Source organism: Fusarium vanettenii, assembly GCF_000151355.1.
Source record: "Fusarium vanettenii 77-13-4 chromosome 2 genomic scaffold NECHAsca_18_chr2_1_0, whole genome shotgun sequence".
In the NCBI taxonomy this organism is placed as follows: Eukaryota; Fungi; Ascomycota; class Sordariomycetes; order Hypocreales; family Nectriaceae; genus Fusarium; species Fusarium vanettenii.
Genome location: NW_003315867.1, coordinates 2,853,121 through 2,872,662, shown reverse-complemented (window position 1 = coordinate 2,872,662; position 19,542 = coordinate 2,853,121). Strand labels below are relative to the sequence as shown.

Here is a 19,542-nt window from a genome sequence, read left to right as displayed (position 1 = left end):
GCCATATAAGTCACCAGAAGTCTCTATAAGTACGCTGAACTCGACTACCAGCTACACGTCCCCAGATTGACGTTGGCGCATAGCATTGCAGTGTTTCGTAAAGATATCGCCAATCCAGGCACGTGCACGAAAGAGGATTGAAGCCCAGATTTTAATCGACTCAAATCTCCAGCTTCAGCTTTTGTCTACTCGCAGGACCATAGGCGCTTGTGTCACGGCATTTCTGGAGGTAGTGGTTTGGCCCTTGGAGGCCCTAGAGGGGCAGCGAGATTGTTGCCCCTGATCCAGAGGCGCCGCAACTTCGTCGCATCGAGTAGCTTCACTCATTGAATCCACGGGATGCATTGCTTTGGTTACTGATCTCACTGATACGCCCCTTTCTCGGCATTGACCTCACTCTCAGGGCAAACCACCTCAGGCCCGTAGGGAACCGGGACTTCAACCTCGCGCGACGCGGGACCGCCGTCCTACCTGCTCTCTCAAGCCTCAGGGGCGATGCTAGCGTGAGTTGGGTTATTGCTTGGGCCTACACGCACACGGTTAAGGAGAGCTTCAAAGCGTACGTCAATCGGGGCTGAACGCCTCAACAAGTCGTTGGGCTCCCGCCTTCCGCGGCCCAGAGAGCGTACGGCACCGTGAACCCGGCCGCAGGAGATGAGTCGTCTGGTCTGCGCGAACTCTATTCTTCCTCTACAGTTTGATCACCAGCAGTGCGTAGACGTGATAGTCAGGGGATACTATTCCGCAAGTGTTGAGCACGGCACCATCTCAAGACCTCAAGCACCATGTCACCTGCCCCTTACCAGAATATCAAGCAAACATCTCGAGTAATTACCCGACGCCTGTTTCCTCATGCCGCACGTCATGGGTCTAGGCCGAACCCAGCCGTTTCCTGTTATCTTTTCGACAGACCTCTCATTAAGATCGACGAACCGCCCCGCCAGTTCCAAAATGCGCTCGCCCCCTAGAAACCCCCATGAGCCTCCCCCCCAAACCGTACTCCCAAAAGGAAGGCGCGGAGCGCCGGCAGAGAACTCAATTGGCTTCGGCCTGTTCTCTCAGTAGATCAGCGGGTTCCGCGGGCATCCTGTGGAGAATGACCAGGTATACGATCCCACAATCCTGCAGCAGGGAGACGGGGAGCTATCACTTTTTGGAAAGGACTTGCCTAGTGTCAGGAGAGGCGGTTGGGGGGATAAGGCTATGCGGGTAGAGAGAACGGCAATAGATACGCGGAAGGAATCCAAAGGAAGAGGCGTTGTTTGGGACTTTGGGCAACAGGGTTGATCATCTGGAGACAATGTGATTGGTGTTACACAATGCATCAGCATCCGTGACTTGCCTGCGCATTGGGTTACTCCAGAGATAGACTTGGGGGATACGATAGACCCGCTCGACTGGGTATTGTTGTTGGTAGTCAAGACTTGGTAGGGAGATTCATCTGTCTCTCAATATTGTCTCTCAACCCTTGCTTGCCACGAGCCTGAGTCCACGTGAAACTGGGGAGGAACGTGGAGTGCTGACCATGTGGCTCTCGACCATGAACCAGTGATTCAGAGTGAATTGGGTCTTGGGTCTTGGGTCTCGAGTCCTGATCGGGTCCTTGACTTATTGCAATTGCTTCAGGACTTCATTCTTCCTTGCTTGTATGTAACCTCATGAGGTTGCAAGTAAGTGAGACTCAAAGAACAGACTCAAAAGCTATACATCACTTTGATCTACACAATAGTCCCAAGTAAAGCAGCCACAGAGGCTTACCTATCACAAGCCGCCACTCCAGAGGCTCCTCCCTCGGAGCGTGGCCAACCAGCCTCTTCTCTCAACCATGTGATATCCGAGACCTGCAGTGTACAGATACGGGGGAGGAGTCGTTGGCCACCCAAGATGCGACCTCCCGAGCGCGGTAAAAAGCAATGTTTGTGAACGAGTGCGGGGTGGCGTCGACGACGGCAGGGCGTGCTCTCGTCTCGTCTCTCCTCACTCGTCATGTTTCTTGTGCCCGCCCTTGAATAGAGGGAGGGCACATGGCGGGGAGAGATGAGGAAAAAGCAAAGTGAGACACGCTCATACGATGGCGATATATGACAGGGAGAGACATTCCAGCATGGCGAAGTAAGCCCAACCGTCGCCTTGGCTAATCCTTTTGCCATTCTAACAAACACGGGCTTGAATTGAGGCGAGACCTGTGGCTTCTTTTCTCGTTGCCCACATGTTTGAGGCGACCATGGCGACGATGCAGAGATCGACAGCTATGAATAGCAGTTGGCGCTAAGCACATGTCAAAAGCAATAACTCACCACTCACGGCTGGGCTAAGCATGCGGTCTCGTTACACCATGACAGCCACATTCCTCCCGAGAGTCGTGCTGTTGCACGCCCTGCCATGAGGTGGCTGGCGTAGCACGCGCAGGTCCAGCGAACCGACTGTCTCACGGCCATGCTTTTTGGCTTGGCCCTGCCTTACCTTGGTGTCTCTCAGTGATATTCGCCCAAGGGGCAACGTCGCAAAGCCACATGGGCTCTGCCTTGGCAGGCAAGGCAACGAACAAATGCAAGGGAGGCCAGTTCAAACGGTTCCCGGGAGAGTCCCGTTGACGGACCGTGGTAATCATCACAAGCCAATAACTTGCCGCACCGCTCCCCCTTGCCGTGACGGCGCGCTAGGCTGTTGGTGATGAGGCTGTTGCAACTGTCACAGTCCAGACCGAGGTCCCTCAACTGTTTGGTAGTATTCCGCACACGGAGATTTGATCAAGTTGGCGCTGCAACCAACCACCAACTATTGGCATCTCTTCAATAGCAGTCAGGTCGGTGTTGGGTGAACGTAGTCGATAGTAGGTGCTGTGAAACAACAGTGCCACATGCCGTTGGTGGATTTAACCGTACGTATCATGCAGGGTTGCGGTGCGGTTACATCGGAGATCCCTAGCGACGGGTAGACTTTGCTGGGAAGCCGCTTATGAATCTGGGGGTATCTCTGAGCTTCATCAAGCGCTTTGGAGGAATAGAAGTTGTGAAGCTGATCATCTAGCAACAGTGACTGACCATCATGCATCGAGCTGTGTCTGAATGTGGCATTGAATCGTCGCATCAACTCATACCTCTTGATGCCCGTAAGCATGGGCTCCAGCTTCTGAACCCCTCAGAGTGTTTAGTGACGGCAAGGAGGCATCTGAAATGTGACAGCGTCAGTTCCAGGTAGCTCCCAAATCTCGATGCGCCCCTTGCCTCCCTCCAGGCTGCCCTGGCAAGGTCAGCATGTCACTCCGCCACCATGGCGCATCCAGAGATCACATCGAGCCTCAAACAAGAACGTGAAGCCCTTACACCCGGTGATCAGGTCTGCATCTTTGCGGGGGACAGTTCCGAAACCAGGCATCCCCAATTTGATCTTCGCCTCCTTGGAGGGCCCGGGCCGCGTGCCTGTTTAGCCGTCAAGGCTCAAGTCGATCAAAACTGACACATGACTTGCTTCCCAACCCTCATCAGCATCATCGAGGTCACCTCTTGTCCTGCCAGAGACCATCTGCTCGGCGATTCGCTTGGGATATCCGTAGATCTTCCATCCTTCTTCACCCGCAAGGGTTCTTCTGGACCTTTTGTGATGCCGCCGCATACCCGACGCAACAGATCAGTTGTGGTGGCCACATAGAATGGTATGTAGGGGTCATGAGCGGCCACCGTAAACTCGACAAAATTGGCGTCCTTACCGCATCAAACCTGGTTTTCAACCAACGGGTTGGTTGTAAAGCTCTCAGTGAGAAAGATGACGTGGAACACGGGTGGCTTTCCATATCCGTCCTGATGGCGCACACCCCCTGATGCTCGTGTTGCAGCAAAGGGGATCGCATCAGGTTGCACACCCGCTGTAAGGTCAACGGCCCGAGTTTGGGGCAGGCGAGAAGGATAACGGCCAGGGTCGACTGGAGGCAGCTATTCTCAAAGAGGGAGCTGAAAAGAGCCTAATGCAGTGTCCCCCATCAAGACTACCTTGGAGTTGACAGCATGCCTGTGAAGCCAAAGTAAATCGTCGACTTGCCCTCACGAGGACTTGCCGCGGCACCATCCATGTGTTCCCAGGACAAGGGGCTCTGCCTTGTCGGAACCGGAGTCGGTAAAGCTGGGTTAAGGGTCTGACGTGCCGACGATCTCTCAGGCGATGGACTGATTTGAAAAGGAACCAAGTGAACAATAGGCCATGACGGAAAGTTCCGGCCATGGAGGCCCTGGAAGAACTGCTTATGTTGTCCTGTAGTATAACATGGGATGAAGTCGATCAGGTTTCCCTGACACGGACCAGAGTTACCAAAACGGGCAATCTCGTCGTGGCAGTGGAGTCTTGGACAACGGTCTGTGGGTTGGGGGCGCCTGGCTCTCGGGGAAGGGAGCAAAAGCCGGTTAATAGCAGGAAATAGAACAAGAGTACGAGGCGGAATATGCCGTGCAATCGATGGGAGATGAATCCATCCTGAAACCGGGACGCTTGCTATAGAGCTTGTTATAATCGAATGAAGCCGAACACGATGGTGTTGTTGGTGATTGTGCGGCACCGGAGACGGCGGAGAGACTCGATGCGTCCGGCACAACGACACACAACGACAGGTCAGAAAAGGTCTCGCTTTGTCGGTCCGTCATCGAGTCTAGCGCAGCCCAACCGAAGCCTCAAAGCTCCAAACCCTCAAACCCCTAACCCCATGGTTGCGCGAGCGCACGCATCGGGGCAAGCTAAGGGCGGCCCAGTCCAGCACCAAAGGCGGAAGTGTCACACTCGACGAGTTTAGCAACGACGCAAGAGATTAAAATCAGGCCATCATGACGAGTGGGGAGGTAGGGCGAAGGGGGTGTGTGGCTCCCGAATCGAGTCTAATTCACATCTCGCGTGGCCGACACCTTGGTCCGTCAAGGGTGGCCCCTGCTGATCGCCGCCGTCTTTGAAGATCACAGCAAATCCTCGTGGCCCGTTGGTCTCTTGGGACCCCCAAGGCCCCCAAACCGGGCGCCTTGGCTTTTCGGATCCATCGTCTGGCTTGCGGATCTTCTGGGGCGCGGGTGCTGACCAATAGCTCGGACTTTCCCGTCGATGCGGTTGATGCAGAGCCATGGTTCACCCCAGTCGCATGTCCTTGCACATTTCCGTCGTGTTTTGGGCATGCCAATCTATCAACACCTATCAACCGCTGGCGGTCGCAGTTCACGATGTCGTGGCCAGTGTTGAATTAATGATATATCGCCGTGGATGGTGGCGGTGGTCGGATGATGTCTCGGGTGCTAATTCTGGCCAGGCTCGCGCTGGTCTCGTTGGTAAGCAAATGCTAAGCAGTCATCTATAAGTGGCTTGGATATGAATGAACGGACCCAGTCGAGAGCCAAGCAAGTGGTGAAGCTATTCTGGCAGCATCAGCCTCCGTTCCGCGAGGCTGTCTCCAGGTCCGTGTCGCCGCGTCGTGTCCTGTGCTCTCTCCCTCTCCGTCGCCAGGTCCTATTTCCCTCGGAGACGCTTCGCTTCATCTCGTGCCGCATCGCCCGAAGGATTGTCCAAGAAAATGACTTGTGGTGAATGAATCCACACCGATCACAAAGTGGCATGACAAGGCCTGCAGAATCAAAAGCCTTGGCGAAGGATTCACTTGACAATGTTGTGCTGGGCTGATTGTATGGTTCTCCAGGCATTCATGTCTGCCATTAGCTGGGTTGTTGTGAGCTTCATCAAACTGTCTGACTAATCGGCCAACGCCTTCCATTCTCGTGCAGGATACGCAACCGAAGGAAGGTTCGTTGGCCTCTGTCTCGACAGGTGCCTCCCGTCGACGCGCGCTAAGTCTCAGGGGCCCTACAGGGGATTAACTCGCTTAACGTTCGGGACAGTCAGATCCTTAGGGGCTCCCTAACGCCAGCAGTGTTCTCCCGAAGGGGTAGGTCAGACGTGTGAAGGCCGCTGACTTTGTTTTTACGCAGGGGGTTGAGCTGTTGTTGCAAGGTCCACTGTGGAGGTTTCTATGCACGCATCCCTTTTTGGTGGCTTTGATGATGGGAAACAGCAAGTCTCATGCATTCCCATGATTCAACCGCTGCCAGTTTGCACCTGCCTTAGAATACAGTCACTGCCCCCTGGGAAGAGCCAACAACCAACACTAACGTTGTTTCTTGGCAACATCCATATCTCTTCAACTTTTCAAGACAGCTTCATGCTCACCGCGTCATTCCAGTCAGCCACGATTTCATCAAATAAGCCACAGTCCTCGGGTTCGCTATCGGATTCGCTAGCTTTCTCTGTTCCGCTGAGCTGGGCATTCGCCGAACCGTGCAGGAGGCTGTAGAGATCGACAGATTTTCTTCAAGCTTCAACCTTGTTCTCCCACCGACCAGTTCTGGAAGCGACCCCGGCAGCTGCTAGCTCCTCTTCCCCGACCAATAGAAGCGCTAGATTCTGTCCCAGCTTTCCCAGCCATCATCATCCCGCTTGGCTTGCCGGTCAGTTGGGACAGCCTGAGGCTTGTCTGGTTCGGTAGTATGGACGTGGAGTAACGAACGAATCTGTCCAAACTGCCGTCTGTTTTGCGACTATGACGCTCACTCCCAAAAGAAACAATGCTGACAGCCCTCGCAAACTCCCAGCCCAGATGATCTGCAATGTCTGGCATTTGGTCATGCCGACACTGCGAGAGAGCCTCATTTCCACCCGAGCCGTGCTTCGATCCAAGACAAGCTTCCAACATCTGCGCAGCCTGGCAGCCCCATATTCGACGTTCAGTGCATCTAAGTTGATGCTGCTCGTGTCTTTGCGCATGTTGCGACCGCCGTGCGCTATGCAAGCCTCATGCCTGGTGGCAGACTTGTCTCACCACCTCTAATAGTTCGGCACCTACTGGATAATTATTATCCGGCCCAGCTTGTGTTGGCTCCACCAAAACAACAAGAGCAGCACGAGTTGCGTTGCATCACGGTGCATCACGGAGCCCCGAGAATCTTTTTCCCGTCGAAACATCCCACCTCACCTCCCTATCCGCCCCAGTCAATGCTTCGATCCAACTTATGAGGGACGCCTGAAACAACACCAGTTTGCAATCTCTCTTGATATCAAGCTTCGCGCGACTCATCCACTCAAGTGATCCACAACTCACTGCCGGTATACGAGTGGTACCCCGCCGATCAGCGCCCATCCCACACCAGACACCGACGGCGTGGCCGGCTGTGCCTCAGGACTAACGTCAAGGTGCCAAAGCATGTCGCTGCTAGATCCGGGTCGTGAGAAAGGTCCGAGACTACGGAGGCTCGGCAGTGACGTGAGTTCTACGGCAGGCAATCGGGGGATGGTCCGAAGTATGACCGTTTCATCAGCCTGGCATCTTCTGACGGGAACGTCGAGGGTACATCCCGAAGTGGTAGAGTTGCCCAGGATGCTTAGGTGCTAGGTAGGGCTGGGTTGCAATCGTGGGATCCTGGGGGTCGAGAACGACTACTCCAGGTTGGATGCTGCAGTTGACTTAAGACTTAACGGAATAGGGAATGGAGATCATATCGAGCAGAATGACAGCTTGCAGAAGAGCATGCACAGCAACCTTGTCGTGCATAATGCGCACATCACTCGAGCGTGTGCTGCAGCACACTCGCCGGCCAGATCAAGTGACAGGTGAGGGAGGACTTGGGCAACATGATCTTCGTCTGAAATGACATGGAAAAGGATACGAAAACCGACGTCGTCTCCGAGTCTACAGCAACAACGGGTTCTAGTTAGTCCAGCGCTTCGAGCTACCATGACCAAGGACGCCATTCGAAAACAAGTGTGGGCGGAATAGGTTCAATTCCGCGCACACGAATAGGCGCTTGATTCTTCTTGGCGCTGACTTGTCTTGCCGGGCGTGGCTGACGACGGCGCGGCCACGACGAAATAGCAAAAGCAAAGTAAGGGACTTCGCACGTGTCGTCGCTTAAAGTTTGACACGCGCGGTCTGAAGACGGCTCGTCTGGCTTTGTCTCAACAGCACATTGCCAAGGGTTGGATGCTAATCCTTGGACGGATCGTTCATCCGCTATTCACCCGTTCTCGGACCGGCAACGCAACTGCAACTGCAGTGCAGCATCGGGTTGAACATGGTTGAAACAGACTCGAGGTTCTGTCCCAAGGCTGTCCCAAGGCTGTCCCAAGAGGCACAGGGCCCTGCTACATCTGTCTGTATTCACACGCACCAACCAGAGTGACCACAACTGTCAGAGTGAGGGATCTCGATTGTTGCCTTGGACCACCAACTTGGGGAGAAGCAAGGTGCTGGACGGGTTGGCTTCATTCCCTTGTACCCTCCCTCATGAAAAAGCTCGGTCGATCACTGCACGCCCACCTCCTTGGCCCGCGCCAAGAAATCCCGCCAGTGTAAGCGAGGAAGGGGAGCGCCCGCTAAAACGACGATCGTCCAAATTAGCCTGCCTGCCCAGTGACGACAGAGGGAAAGGCGTTGTCGAAAACGACCAAAATGTCAGTTGCAGCATGGGGCCCTTGCCGCTGCCCAAACACAGCCAGTACGGCGGCATTACGCAGTGCCGGAACGCCGTCGTTGCGTCGGCCCCAGCTCGCTTACAGAATCACAACTCTACGGCACGAGACCAGTGCAAGAGAATCTGCAGCGGGTAGGCAACACGGCACCCGTCATGCGTTGATGGGTTCGGATTTGTGAGGACATGGACGTAGATCAACTTGTCCTGCTACGGTGCCAGGGCAGAAGACCAATACCAGCACAATTAATGTCCGGCAAAGGGGAGCTGCCCAGCCAACTCGTCTAGTTTCAAGCTTGAGGGCATAACAGAATAAATGTGAAGCACTCACCAGAGTTGCAGATCAGAACATGGCTAAATTATTGCGTGCCGGACAAGAAACAAGGTCACAGTCCAAATCTCAGACACGAGCTGTTAGATGGCGGTCGGCATGAAGAATGCTTGCTCTCCCGGGCATCAAAGAGACGCGCAACAATGTGGGAGGTTTCGTGCCAAACAGTGGTTTCGAGTCAATCAACGTCTCAAGGTGCTCCCTGGCGACTCGAGAGTGGACGCGCCAGTCCAGCTCTGGGGTAGTAGAAGCATATGGGACTTCTACGCGCAAGCCACAGCGACCAAACCGGGGTGGAGGGAGAGCCTGAGGGGTTCAGTATTCGGGACGGCACTGACACCCAAAAGGGGAAATAGTGGCCCGGGAGTCGATGCAGCGCGGCGGCCGGGATGGCACGCTTGGCCGAAAGTTAGATGGACACCTCTACCTGTGCCTTGGTTATCTCGGCCGGGCGAGTGCGTCACCGGCGCCGGCGCCGAGGTGTAGTTTACTGGGCCAGAGGTCACTGCGCAAAAACCCTAACGATACAGTCGACTTCAGCGAACTGAGGTATGCTCGAGAAGCGGTCGTTTTCAAGGAACAGAGAAACGGACAATGTAGTAAGTGGACTGAACCAAGATGACTGTGGTTAATGCCATCGACACCCCGAGAGAGCCACAGCCAGGGAACAGGGATGAGGGCGATTTTCCTGTGCATCAAACCAGCCTATTGACCGTTTGACCACGGGGCGATCCATGAACATCCTGGCGCATGGCAAAGAGTTTTGGTACACACTCCCGGATCTCACCCACACCCACCCTTTCCACTCACCTCGGCATCCCACACACCCTCTGGGCCTTTGGGACCCTCCCCCTGCTCAGGATCACCACGAGAGTCATCACAACATTTCCTCTCAAGGTGGGGACGTCACTGCCGGGACAGATGTTCGACAATGACCCTGGAGGCTAGGCCCATCGAGCGGCACCAGGGAACCTCCCGTCAGCGTCACCGGCCCTCCCCTTGCCTATCGTCTGCTCTCAAACCCTGCCGCCAACGATGCCCTTCAGTCCCAGGCCCTGGCGCACCGGTAGGGCCCACTCCCAATTTTGTGACAGCTGCGCTTGGAAGAAGGGCCTTTTGGAGGGGGCGTGCGAGGGTGTAGGCTCAGCAAAGGCGTCGACGGCTTTCAGATCTGATAGACGGGTCCCCTCCACTTTGACAGGTTCCTTTCCCGGACCAGAGAGTTACTTAAGTTCCCAAGCCCCCGACAACTTGGCTGCGAACACCAGCTTTTGGCGAACCCTTCACATCGAACTCGAACTTTGGCAACTCTATAGGCTCTTTAATCTCAGCCAGAGCCATTACTTCTTCCTTCTAATACAAGCAGCCCCTCCCTACTTGGCGCTGCTCTTTCTTGCCTTAATACACGGAACAGCACTGACCGACACTGACGAACCAACCACTTTTGGTCCGACGCTTGGAAACGCCGTGATTAATCCTACAAACACAAATGCATACATCAACTTCTATGTTTATGCCTGGTCAATACAATCCTCAACCCGAAACTCACTACACTCCTCGACACAAGCCGAATCCTCCTCCGTCGCCCCCAATGGAAGACTACAAGTGCTCTCTGCCTTCCATCTCAAACCTTTTGGGTTTGGCTGATGCTGGCTCCCCCACGAGCGAAGCCTCCCCCGCCTCACGGCAACATTCTCCTCGATTCGAAGGTGAGTGGCTTTCCTGGAGAACAAGGTAAAAGGAATGGTGACTCACATTCCTACAGCTACTCCTGCTCCGTCTCATACCCGATCTGGATCAGAATGGGCAAAGTCATCGCACCGCGGACTGCCCCCAACACCCCCCATGGGCACAGATGCTTCATTCGAACCAGCCAACTCTCCTGCAAGGAAGCACTCGAGTCAAGCGTATCCTGGGTCGGTTTCAAGAGCCTACTATTACGAGACGACACCGCCACTGGAACCTGATGTTCAACGCCAGCCAACTGTCGCGGCCATCCCTCGAGCGACACCTCCTGCTCCGGCCTACCCTCAGCAGCCCTACTCCACCACCTACGTCAACCAGCCTCCGATGGGTACATACTACCCTCCGGCACAGCACCCTGGTGCTACCCCTGCTCCAGAAATGAGCCCCTACTATCAACGTCCTCTCCCCCAGGCGTACCCTCCTCCAGTAGCAATGCCGGCACCTGCTCCATCAGGAGCAAACCCGTGGCAGCATCACCATTACCTCAACCCAACAGGCGCAGCAGCTTTCCCTCAGAGCCAGGACCGATACATCTGCCCAACATGCAACAAGGCATTCAGTCGACCAAGCAGCCTAAGGATCCACAGCCACTCGCACACTGGAGAGAAGCCATTCAAGTGCCCACATGCCGGATGTGGCAAGGCATTCAGCGTACGCAGCAACATGAAGCGTCACGAGAGGGGCTGCCATAGCTTCGAGTTCAACGGCTCCGTTATGCGAGGCTAAATGGCCAAGGAAGATGATGACTGCAGTGGTCGATGAGCGACGCATCATGGAACGATAATTCGGTGATACGATTTCGATATTTTCTCCAACATTGTCATGGGGGTGGGGGTCTCACTGAGTCCTTGGTTTGGGAGGCTCAGCTGGCACGGCGTTGCGGATAGGGTGGGAAAGGAAGGGGAACAGGACAGGGAGGGAAGGAAAAGCTACATTCGCTTCACGACCTGGATCTGTATTACTGGACACTCTGTTTTGTGGTGCTTTACTTTGTTGTTTTTGTTTGTTTATTTGTCGGGGCCCGTTGAAACTCCTGGGAGCGGGCGAGGTCACTTAGACGGCGTACAGTTGGAACTTGGGTTGATGGCCTAGCGAAGCATTATGCATGGCGTTTTTTGGACGAGGGCATCGACTGATAGGAGTCGATGCGAGCGACAGACAGAGCAGAGCAATTAAGCAGAAGAAGGCCAAGGCTATTTCCGCCGTGGGTCTAAACAATATCAAGACATTTTGAGATTCATGCGCTTAATGGGTTGAGCAGTCCGTGCGGTATAGCTACGTGTAAAGCGAGTATAGCGGTCATTTCCGAGATTTTGTGTGTCCTGCGTATGTGCGGCTGTTCGTAAGTGGACCAATTGAGGGAGATTATGGAAGTTCTAGACTTAGTTGAGAGAGGGGAAGAAACAGAGGGAATAAATGACGTCTAGATTTCCTAGTGTCTGTTTGTACGAGATGGCGGTTGAGCCAGGAGGTGCATATTGTGGAGGTTTTGCGGTTGGTGGTGGAAGAGTCGTGCGTGACAGTGTCGCTGTTGGTTTGCCAAAAAGGGAGTGAGACATTAGGAACGAAGAACGAGATGAGCAAAACCTGATTGGTTGCTGGGCGCTAGAGACTTCCTTGCCATTATTGAATAATTTGTATTTTATTTCTTATGCCGATTGCTACTGTAAACAAGAAATAGGTAGCATGAATCCCAACAACTAGAGTTTGACAGGACCCTTGCTCTGGAGATCCATCGCCAGTGTCACTTGAGCCTCCAAGAGTGTGACGTCGTCGTCGACTACAATGCCTCGAGGCGGAGAAATACAGGGGGCTCAAGAAACGACCAGCAACAACTTCCTTGGAAGACTCGCTTGGGTACGAAGCTGACATTGGGGCGACGACCATGTCCTACGAGGGCCCAGCTCGAAGTCCATGGTCGCTGAGCCGAGTTCCCGAGGGCTTTTCTAGCAACATGATCCATCCATACCAAACGGGCTTATATCGCCTTACATGTGCAACGACGAACAGTACGCGCCGTCAAAACCCAGAAAGGGCTGTTGCATGCGCGCCAAAAGGGAACCCAGGCCCAGCGGCGGGTAGGGGTAAACCTGGGGATTCTCTGGTCAGGGCTTTTGGACGGACCGGTTCGGGATGCTGCTCCGCCCGCCTCGTGTCGTTTTTTTCTGGAGTTCTTGTCCTGTGCTCAAGTCAAGTCATGCTGGGACAGGGACGTCAGAAAAGTTGAACGGGCTGGGGGGTCTAGTAGACATGGATGCTGCTTGGAATGATCGGCCTGGATCATGGGCGTGTCAAAGGTGTGTTAGCGAGGGTGGAAGAAATGGCCGGCCGAGTGGGATAGGGTATTATCGTTTGGCTCCTCCGTGCTTGATATTCCCCCATTGCACGACTCATTTAACAGCACCGGCAGTGAAGCTTCGAGGCCGATCACTTGCGCTCGTGCTTTAGCCTAGTACCTGACACTGACACGCGCGAACAATTTAAGGTCGGCGAAGAGGATTCCCGACAGAGATAGGCGTTGTTGCCCGTGTTGGCGTTGGCGGTGTGAACGGGGCAAGCTCATATGACATGATGATGGTCTGGCTGACGATGGCCTCGTCTTTGCTCGATGGATGATGCTCGCTCCGAGGGGAGAATCGGGGCTCTCATCAGCGCCCTTCTTTTCTATGCAAATGTCACGTTGAAAAAAAGACGGGAACACGGCGCGGCAAGGCGGGAGACGTCATCTACGGGCGCAGGCAGAGTTAATTTCAACATGCGAAGAATTCCATTTTCGTTCATCTCTTTCTGTGCTTTGACGTTTGTACTTCTTTTTTTGTTTGTCTGTATGGATGTCTTTTTACATGGAAAGCGTTGAAGGGGGATCCCATCAAGGCCACGTTTTCTGGGACTTAGGTACCCTCCCAACAACGGTCGGTGGGGAAGAGAATTGCTGATGGAAGAAAGAGGGGACAGGACGACGTCAATTGGAAGGGGAGAGGGAAATCGCAGGGCAGCTATCGTTGTTACAGGGTGAGTGCTTGTCGAGGACCAAAGCAGTGGATGAGATGGATATGGGTTGGTTGAGGGGAGATCCATGGGGGTTGTACAAGACCAGAACAACGTGCAGGAGCAGCAGCAGGAGCAGCGGGATGTGGATGTGCAGGATCCGCGGGTTGGGGTGTGTGAAAGAGTGAGTGTGTGTGGGAGGGTGCCTGCCCTGTCTGTGTTCCCGAACAAAAAGAAAAGAGCTTCGAGATGCGCTTCCAAGAAGGATCCACATCTTGCCGGGGCTCCGATTCGATTCATTCTACACACCACCCTCCACACCACCCCCCCGGAGATCCGTTCCCAGGGGTTTTTTCTTTCTTTCTTGGCGTCCTGTCGCGCTAAACCCCAGCAGGCCAGAAGGGCCAGACGCCCGTGGCCGGGGTTCTGGTTCCAGCGGGTAAAGGCTGCCAATTGGGTCCCTGAAACCCCACTCAACCCTCTTTTTTCTTTCTTCCACTGCCGGAGTCAGGATTTCCCGTCCACGACAGCAGGATGAGGCCTGTTTGTTTGGGTGGATGCTTTTTGCGGGAAATATTCCTGGGTAGAACCATTCTCATGGTCTTGCATGTTTCTCTACTGCTCTTCATTAAAGATGAAATCCTTCCATCGTGAAAATTGGCTTCTTCTTTTTGCGGTGAATGAATGATTCTGGCGTGACTGTTACAACACTCACTCCTCTCCATCAGAGTCTGAGCAACATCTCTCCTGCATCAAGGTTTTTGGCCTTCTACCTATAGTTGGGATGAATTATAGAAAGGGAATCCTTACCTATCGGGGACTTTTTGCGTCCCGCCGGCTCAAACTTAGATACTGTCACATACGAGGACTTCATCTTGTTTGAGTTGCCTCCTTCCCTGCTTGTGCCCAACCTATTGTCCTTGAGCTATTCCTATTTTCGGAATTATATCCCACTCTCAAGTCCCTTCACTTCCAACTTCCTCCTCCATCATGACAATCATCGTCACCCCCCTACGCCCGCAGCGCATGGGCCCTCACAATTTCTAGCCACCGGTTTTCAATTGCCGGGACTCCCTAAGCCTGCTTTTGGCCCCTGAGATCTGGCCCATCTCCTGTTGTTGATGATGTTGTTACCTGTTACCTTTCGAGCTCCTCTTGGCAGTCCCGAGGGCGGCAATGGAAACACACACAAACACTGGGGAAAGGCATCACCCCATGTTCCCACTCGTAATGCCACCGGGACGGCCGGTGCAGCAAGGGACTTCCCAGATTCTACTTTGACAGGTGCGCGTCGATGCTGACCGTCTTTGCTCTCTCCATCTTTAGCTGCACATATCTGACTATGTACCAACATGGCAGTCTGTCGTCCAACTATCACGACGTCTGTGTCTCGTTCTCTGCTCTAAACTTGAGGACGTGGACTTGCAGCTCTTGCATGTAAAGTGTTGCTTCTGCTTCTGCATATGTCTTTAGATGGATCCTCGCTTACGAGTCTCCTGGATACCAACTGAAGCATGCCCACGCGCTTGGATCGCTGCAAGGCTGTCCGCTGCCTGTCCTGATGCCGACCTGATGGAGGATGTGACACAAGGTCTTCGTTCCCTGCAGCACATGGCGGTTCCATCCTCGCGGGATCGCTGGATAACCCTTCTTGACCAGTCAGCAGGGAAGCAACGTATCCCGAGTGGTCACCGTCGACGACATCCACCACTCACTCATTATCCTCGATCCCTCCCGTCGCTCAAGCCTCCCAAGATCATGGCCACGACCATGCCCATGACCACGGTCTGCGCATGCACCTTCCTGCTTGTGCCCCTCGGGTGACATGTCGTCAGGGTTCAACGGTCCCCGGCTATTAACCGTTGACGGAAAACTCCGCCACCATTCCTCTCGAGGGTTTGCCGACGGCGGCGTGAGCGTTGATATCCACTTCCACTTCCCACTCATACGGCACCATGAATTCATCCGTCCCTGCCTTGCCCGTCTGCCGTGTCTATTGATCGACGAGGACCCTCTTCCACGAGGCTTCTTGGATCCTTCAGCTAAGGCCTAGCCTGGCATGCCTGGCCGTGCGGCCCACGCTGCCCTGCCCAGCTCGGCCAACCCACACTATCCGTGCTTCCTGTCAACCCGACTTTACTTGAATCAACTCATTCTCCGTCTCCCTCTGCCGTCCGGCCACCGTCCAGCCGGGTCTCATCCATCGTAACCTACCTAACCCGGCTTCAAGATGACAAGGTATGGAAACTCTACGCCCCCTTGGTCTGCGCCAGCACGCGCCTGCACTGCACACACTGACTCAGGACCAGACACGGAGAATTCCATATCCCACGGCACCTTCATCCATCTGCCAGGGGTTCTTTGAGCCGCCAAGCTTCAACCAAAAGATCGGTCAGTCTCAGTCTCGGACGATATCACCTTGCTTGCCAGCCGAGCGAGGCTGGTACGACCCGGCGGGCTTGAGGCACGGTAAACCTTGATTCCTTCCTCTATTACGTGCCGGAAACCGATCCTGTTCCAGCTACGCCCCGTCAGAGTGGATGACGGAGTTGCTCCCTTCGGCCACCGAGATGATTTTCCTCCTCCCTCGGTTCCAGTACCATGTTTAGCCCTGGTAGATACGGGATCGACTTCGGGAATCGCATCAGGTCAGGTAAGGTCAGGCAGAGAGAGTTTGTGGAAACTGGGCAGCCGCAGCTGTAGGTGCAGCTTCAACTTTGGGAATGGGTGTTGTCCAGCTGCACTGCCAATCCAATTGTGGCCTAACCCAGCGGCTGACCCCATTGGTCTGGCTACTTGGTTGGCCACCACTACCACTACCACTACTAGGTACTGTCCTGCCTTGCATGCAAGTGCCGTGATTTAGTCGAACCCTCTTTTGACAGATCTTCATTTCCTACCTCCTTACGTCACTCCACATGGCATGGCATGGCATAGCCGTATTGCTTGGCCTTTGGACTAAGTGTTCCCTTTCCTCGTGGATAGTCCTCCCTTCTCCTATGGCGTTCTTTATCATCTTCACATAAGCACGTTTCACAGGCGGAAAAAAAGGAAAAAAGAAAGTAAAAAGGAAACACTAAGCCCTGGCCCAGCTCAAAGTCCCACGCCGAGGCGTTTCAGGTCTCGGGAGCAGGGGCCACTCCCTGCCAACCGCTCTCTCGTCTCCGAAAGAAGAAAAACCTGGGCGAAGAAGGGAAGAAAAAAAACACACGATGTCACGCTGCACCGGAACCTGACAGAAGGTGAACCCCGATAAACGCTTGCGCGCCCTAAGCGGTGATCGTCGTCCAGGACCCCCCATTTCTCCGTTCCCGAGCAGCAGTAGAAAAGAAAGAACCCTTAAGATGCTGCCCCGGATGAGATCCCTATGCAAGCGTGTTTTGCCCGCGGCACGAGCGCGAAGCACGGGCGACGCTCTTGGCCATGTGGTTATTTGCTTTTTTTTCTTGTTGGTGATGAAGACTCTGGAGGAGACGTTTGTTTCATCCTGAAGGAGACATGATGATGATGGTGGAGAATGGTTGTTTGCTTATCTCACTCCTTTTTCAGTTATTGTCTCTCTCGCTTGCATGTTTTAAGCGAGACGCGGCTCCACGATCTCGATGAGCAACGAGTTGAAACCTGTTTCACTTTCTAGTGCATCAGCTTATTCACAGCACGAAGGCCCTCTCTCGACAAACTTACTCGAGACTGTCGCAGCCAAGCACACCGGAAACCAAGAATTCAAGTGTTGGTTGCCAGCCTTCTTTGCATAGTTGGTGGAGTCGATAGTTTACTACCCTGGCGCGCGCGATTGGCTCCTCAGACGTGCACTGTCGCGAGTGCGTCAGAGTCTACAAGCTAGGAACCTTTTTGGGTCGGTGTGCGTTGGATCTGCCTGTTGGATGTGAATATCTACACAGTTGCGGTGAGAGAGGGTGTAGCCACCACGCTGCATCCTGAGGGGGCTCTCTCTTTGAGACGAGTTGTGGAAACAAGACGCTTGGCTCCAAGGTGTGGTGATAGAGATCACCATGTGCCGAGAGGTGAAGGTCTCGGTTTGAATGTGAAGAGTAGCTGCAGATGGCTGGAGTAGTGTGTTGATGAGCTGTCTGGGCTTCATTGTTGTGCAACGGAGTAAAAGGCCTGTTGAGACTCGGCTTCGTGCTCTGGTAGAAACAATGCCACGTTGCCGGTGGGCGCCTGGAGTCAGTTGCCAACTGGGCTCCTTCGTGGCATCCTGCAACTCCACGCCTTGTTCGAATCGGTGGGTAGTTTGCTCGGCGGTAAGGAAGTTTCAGCCTTGATTCTGGCTCTTGACCTCGTAGGGCTGCAGGTTGCAGTAGATGTGTAAAGAGAAAATTAGCTCGTTCATTCTGATAGTGTTGAGTTGCTGGTTAGTTCATGTCGGCGGCCTGGTGGATGAACTCGCCAAGCAGAGCCTACGGGTCACGATGTACGAAGGAATCACACTCGAATGTTCACATAAATCCTTTTTCAGTCTGAGCGTATTCTTTAATAATAAAATAGTCTGGCTTTAGGTGAGCTTCCTCACGTCGGGCTCAAGTGGCATTGTTGGTCGTCACTTGGTATTCTGTGGTTCAAGCGTGGTGTTGCAACTCACTTGCCATATGTCCACCGTTCATCTACCATAAACATACAACTTTTAGATAATTACCAAGTATCTCAGCAAACCTACTCATGCCATATTTAACCAGTCATTCTACATAATTCGCTACTCAACGCGCAGTTCCAAGGTCGTCCTCCGATGGAGTGAGTTACCCTGGAGTGAGTGCTCAGCTCGGAGCGACGTGGAGGGACAACACATGTACACACTCGCAACTAGGTATAGATGAAGCCTTCTATCACAACGAATCGCCTCCAGGAAATTACATGAGGTGTGCAAAGATGGCCATGAGGAAAGGGGGGTTCCGTATGTCAGTGGGCAGTACGGCATATGAGGACAACCCGTAGCCTCACATAACTCCTCGAAGATGTAATCAAACATGGGCACTCGGCAAGGGTAAGCTTCCAGAGGAGCCAGAGGAGAGATCAATTGGCGACAGATGTTTGGTAATCACTTTCAGGCGAACCGCCAAGTTCATTGGAAAGCCTTACCTGGTGAACATCCTGGCTAGGCTTTGAATACTCAGCATCCATGCTCTTGGAAGGGTTGGCTAGAGTAAGAGAAACGTAAAGAAATAATAAGAAACCCTGTGTGCTAGATCAAAGGCCCTGAAAGAGATACTGCAACTACACATTGCATGTATAGGAGTTGCTGATGACTCGGGTGTGTGTCTGTAGATGTTTAGTCAGTTGTGATGGAAGACACGGGCTGTAGCAAAGAGTCACGGATCTAGCATAGTTATACACGACTCGGGGAACAAGAACGCGCGATGGATGTATGAATGCCGAGTTACAAGTGTCAATGGGAATTGGAGTAATAGGGGCTCCAGCTGCGCAAAGGGGCGGACATCGGCACGAGGCGACAAAGGGGAGAGGAGGAGAATTGCGGATGCATATCCAGCAAGCGAATGAGAAAACCAGAAACCAGTAGATCAATGTTTTACACTGAATGTAAAAGTCTATCGGTTATGTGGCTTCTCTTGTCTGTCTGCTTGTCTGGTATGCGTCAACCAGCTCAGCCTTGACTTGCCTCACCACTATATGGACTGAGGAATGGCAAAAGGGACGAAGCTCATATAGAGGGCTCATGTGAACCGAAAAAGAGAGTCTCAAAAGAAAATGCCGTGGTTAGATTGTTGAACCGCAACCCTTGGCCGAGGACGAACCCCCTGAGACGTTTCCTGAAGGAGGGTGTGTGGGTCGACGGACGAAACCAAGGACAGCCGCGTGAATGTAGTATAAAATAAAGAGCAAAACTTGACAGGATGGTTTGAATCCCAAGGGTCCTGGCAATAGTGGCCTGGGTCAACATGAACGGTGTGCGTACCCCAGTGACTCCATCAGGCCTCGGAACCGCCCCGGGCTGACATGATGTCTAATGAGACC

General features: G+C 53.7%; 1 protein-coding gene across 1 annotated transcript; it reads left to right on the top strand.

The window, feature by feature from the left end:
- Nucleotides 1-10,306: 10,306 nt before the first annotated feature.
- On the top strand, nt 10,307-11,289 carry NECHADRAFT_76677 (uncharacterized protein; the record flags this gene model as incomplete). The annotated part of the gene is made up of 2 exons (XM_003046670.1): nt 10,307-10,526; nt 10,583-11,289. The coding sequence occupies 2 exons, from the start codon at nt 10,307-10,309 to the stop codon at nt 11,287-11,289; spliced, it is 927 nt and encodes a 308-aa protein (XP_003046716.1).
- Between the last annotated feature and the right edge of the window lie 8,253 nt (nt 11,290-19,542).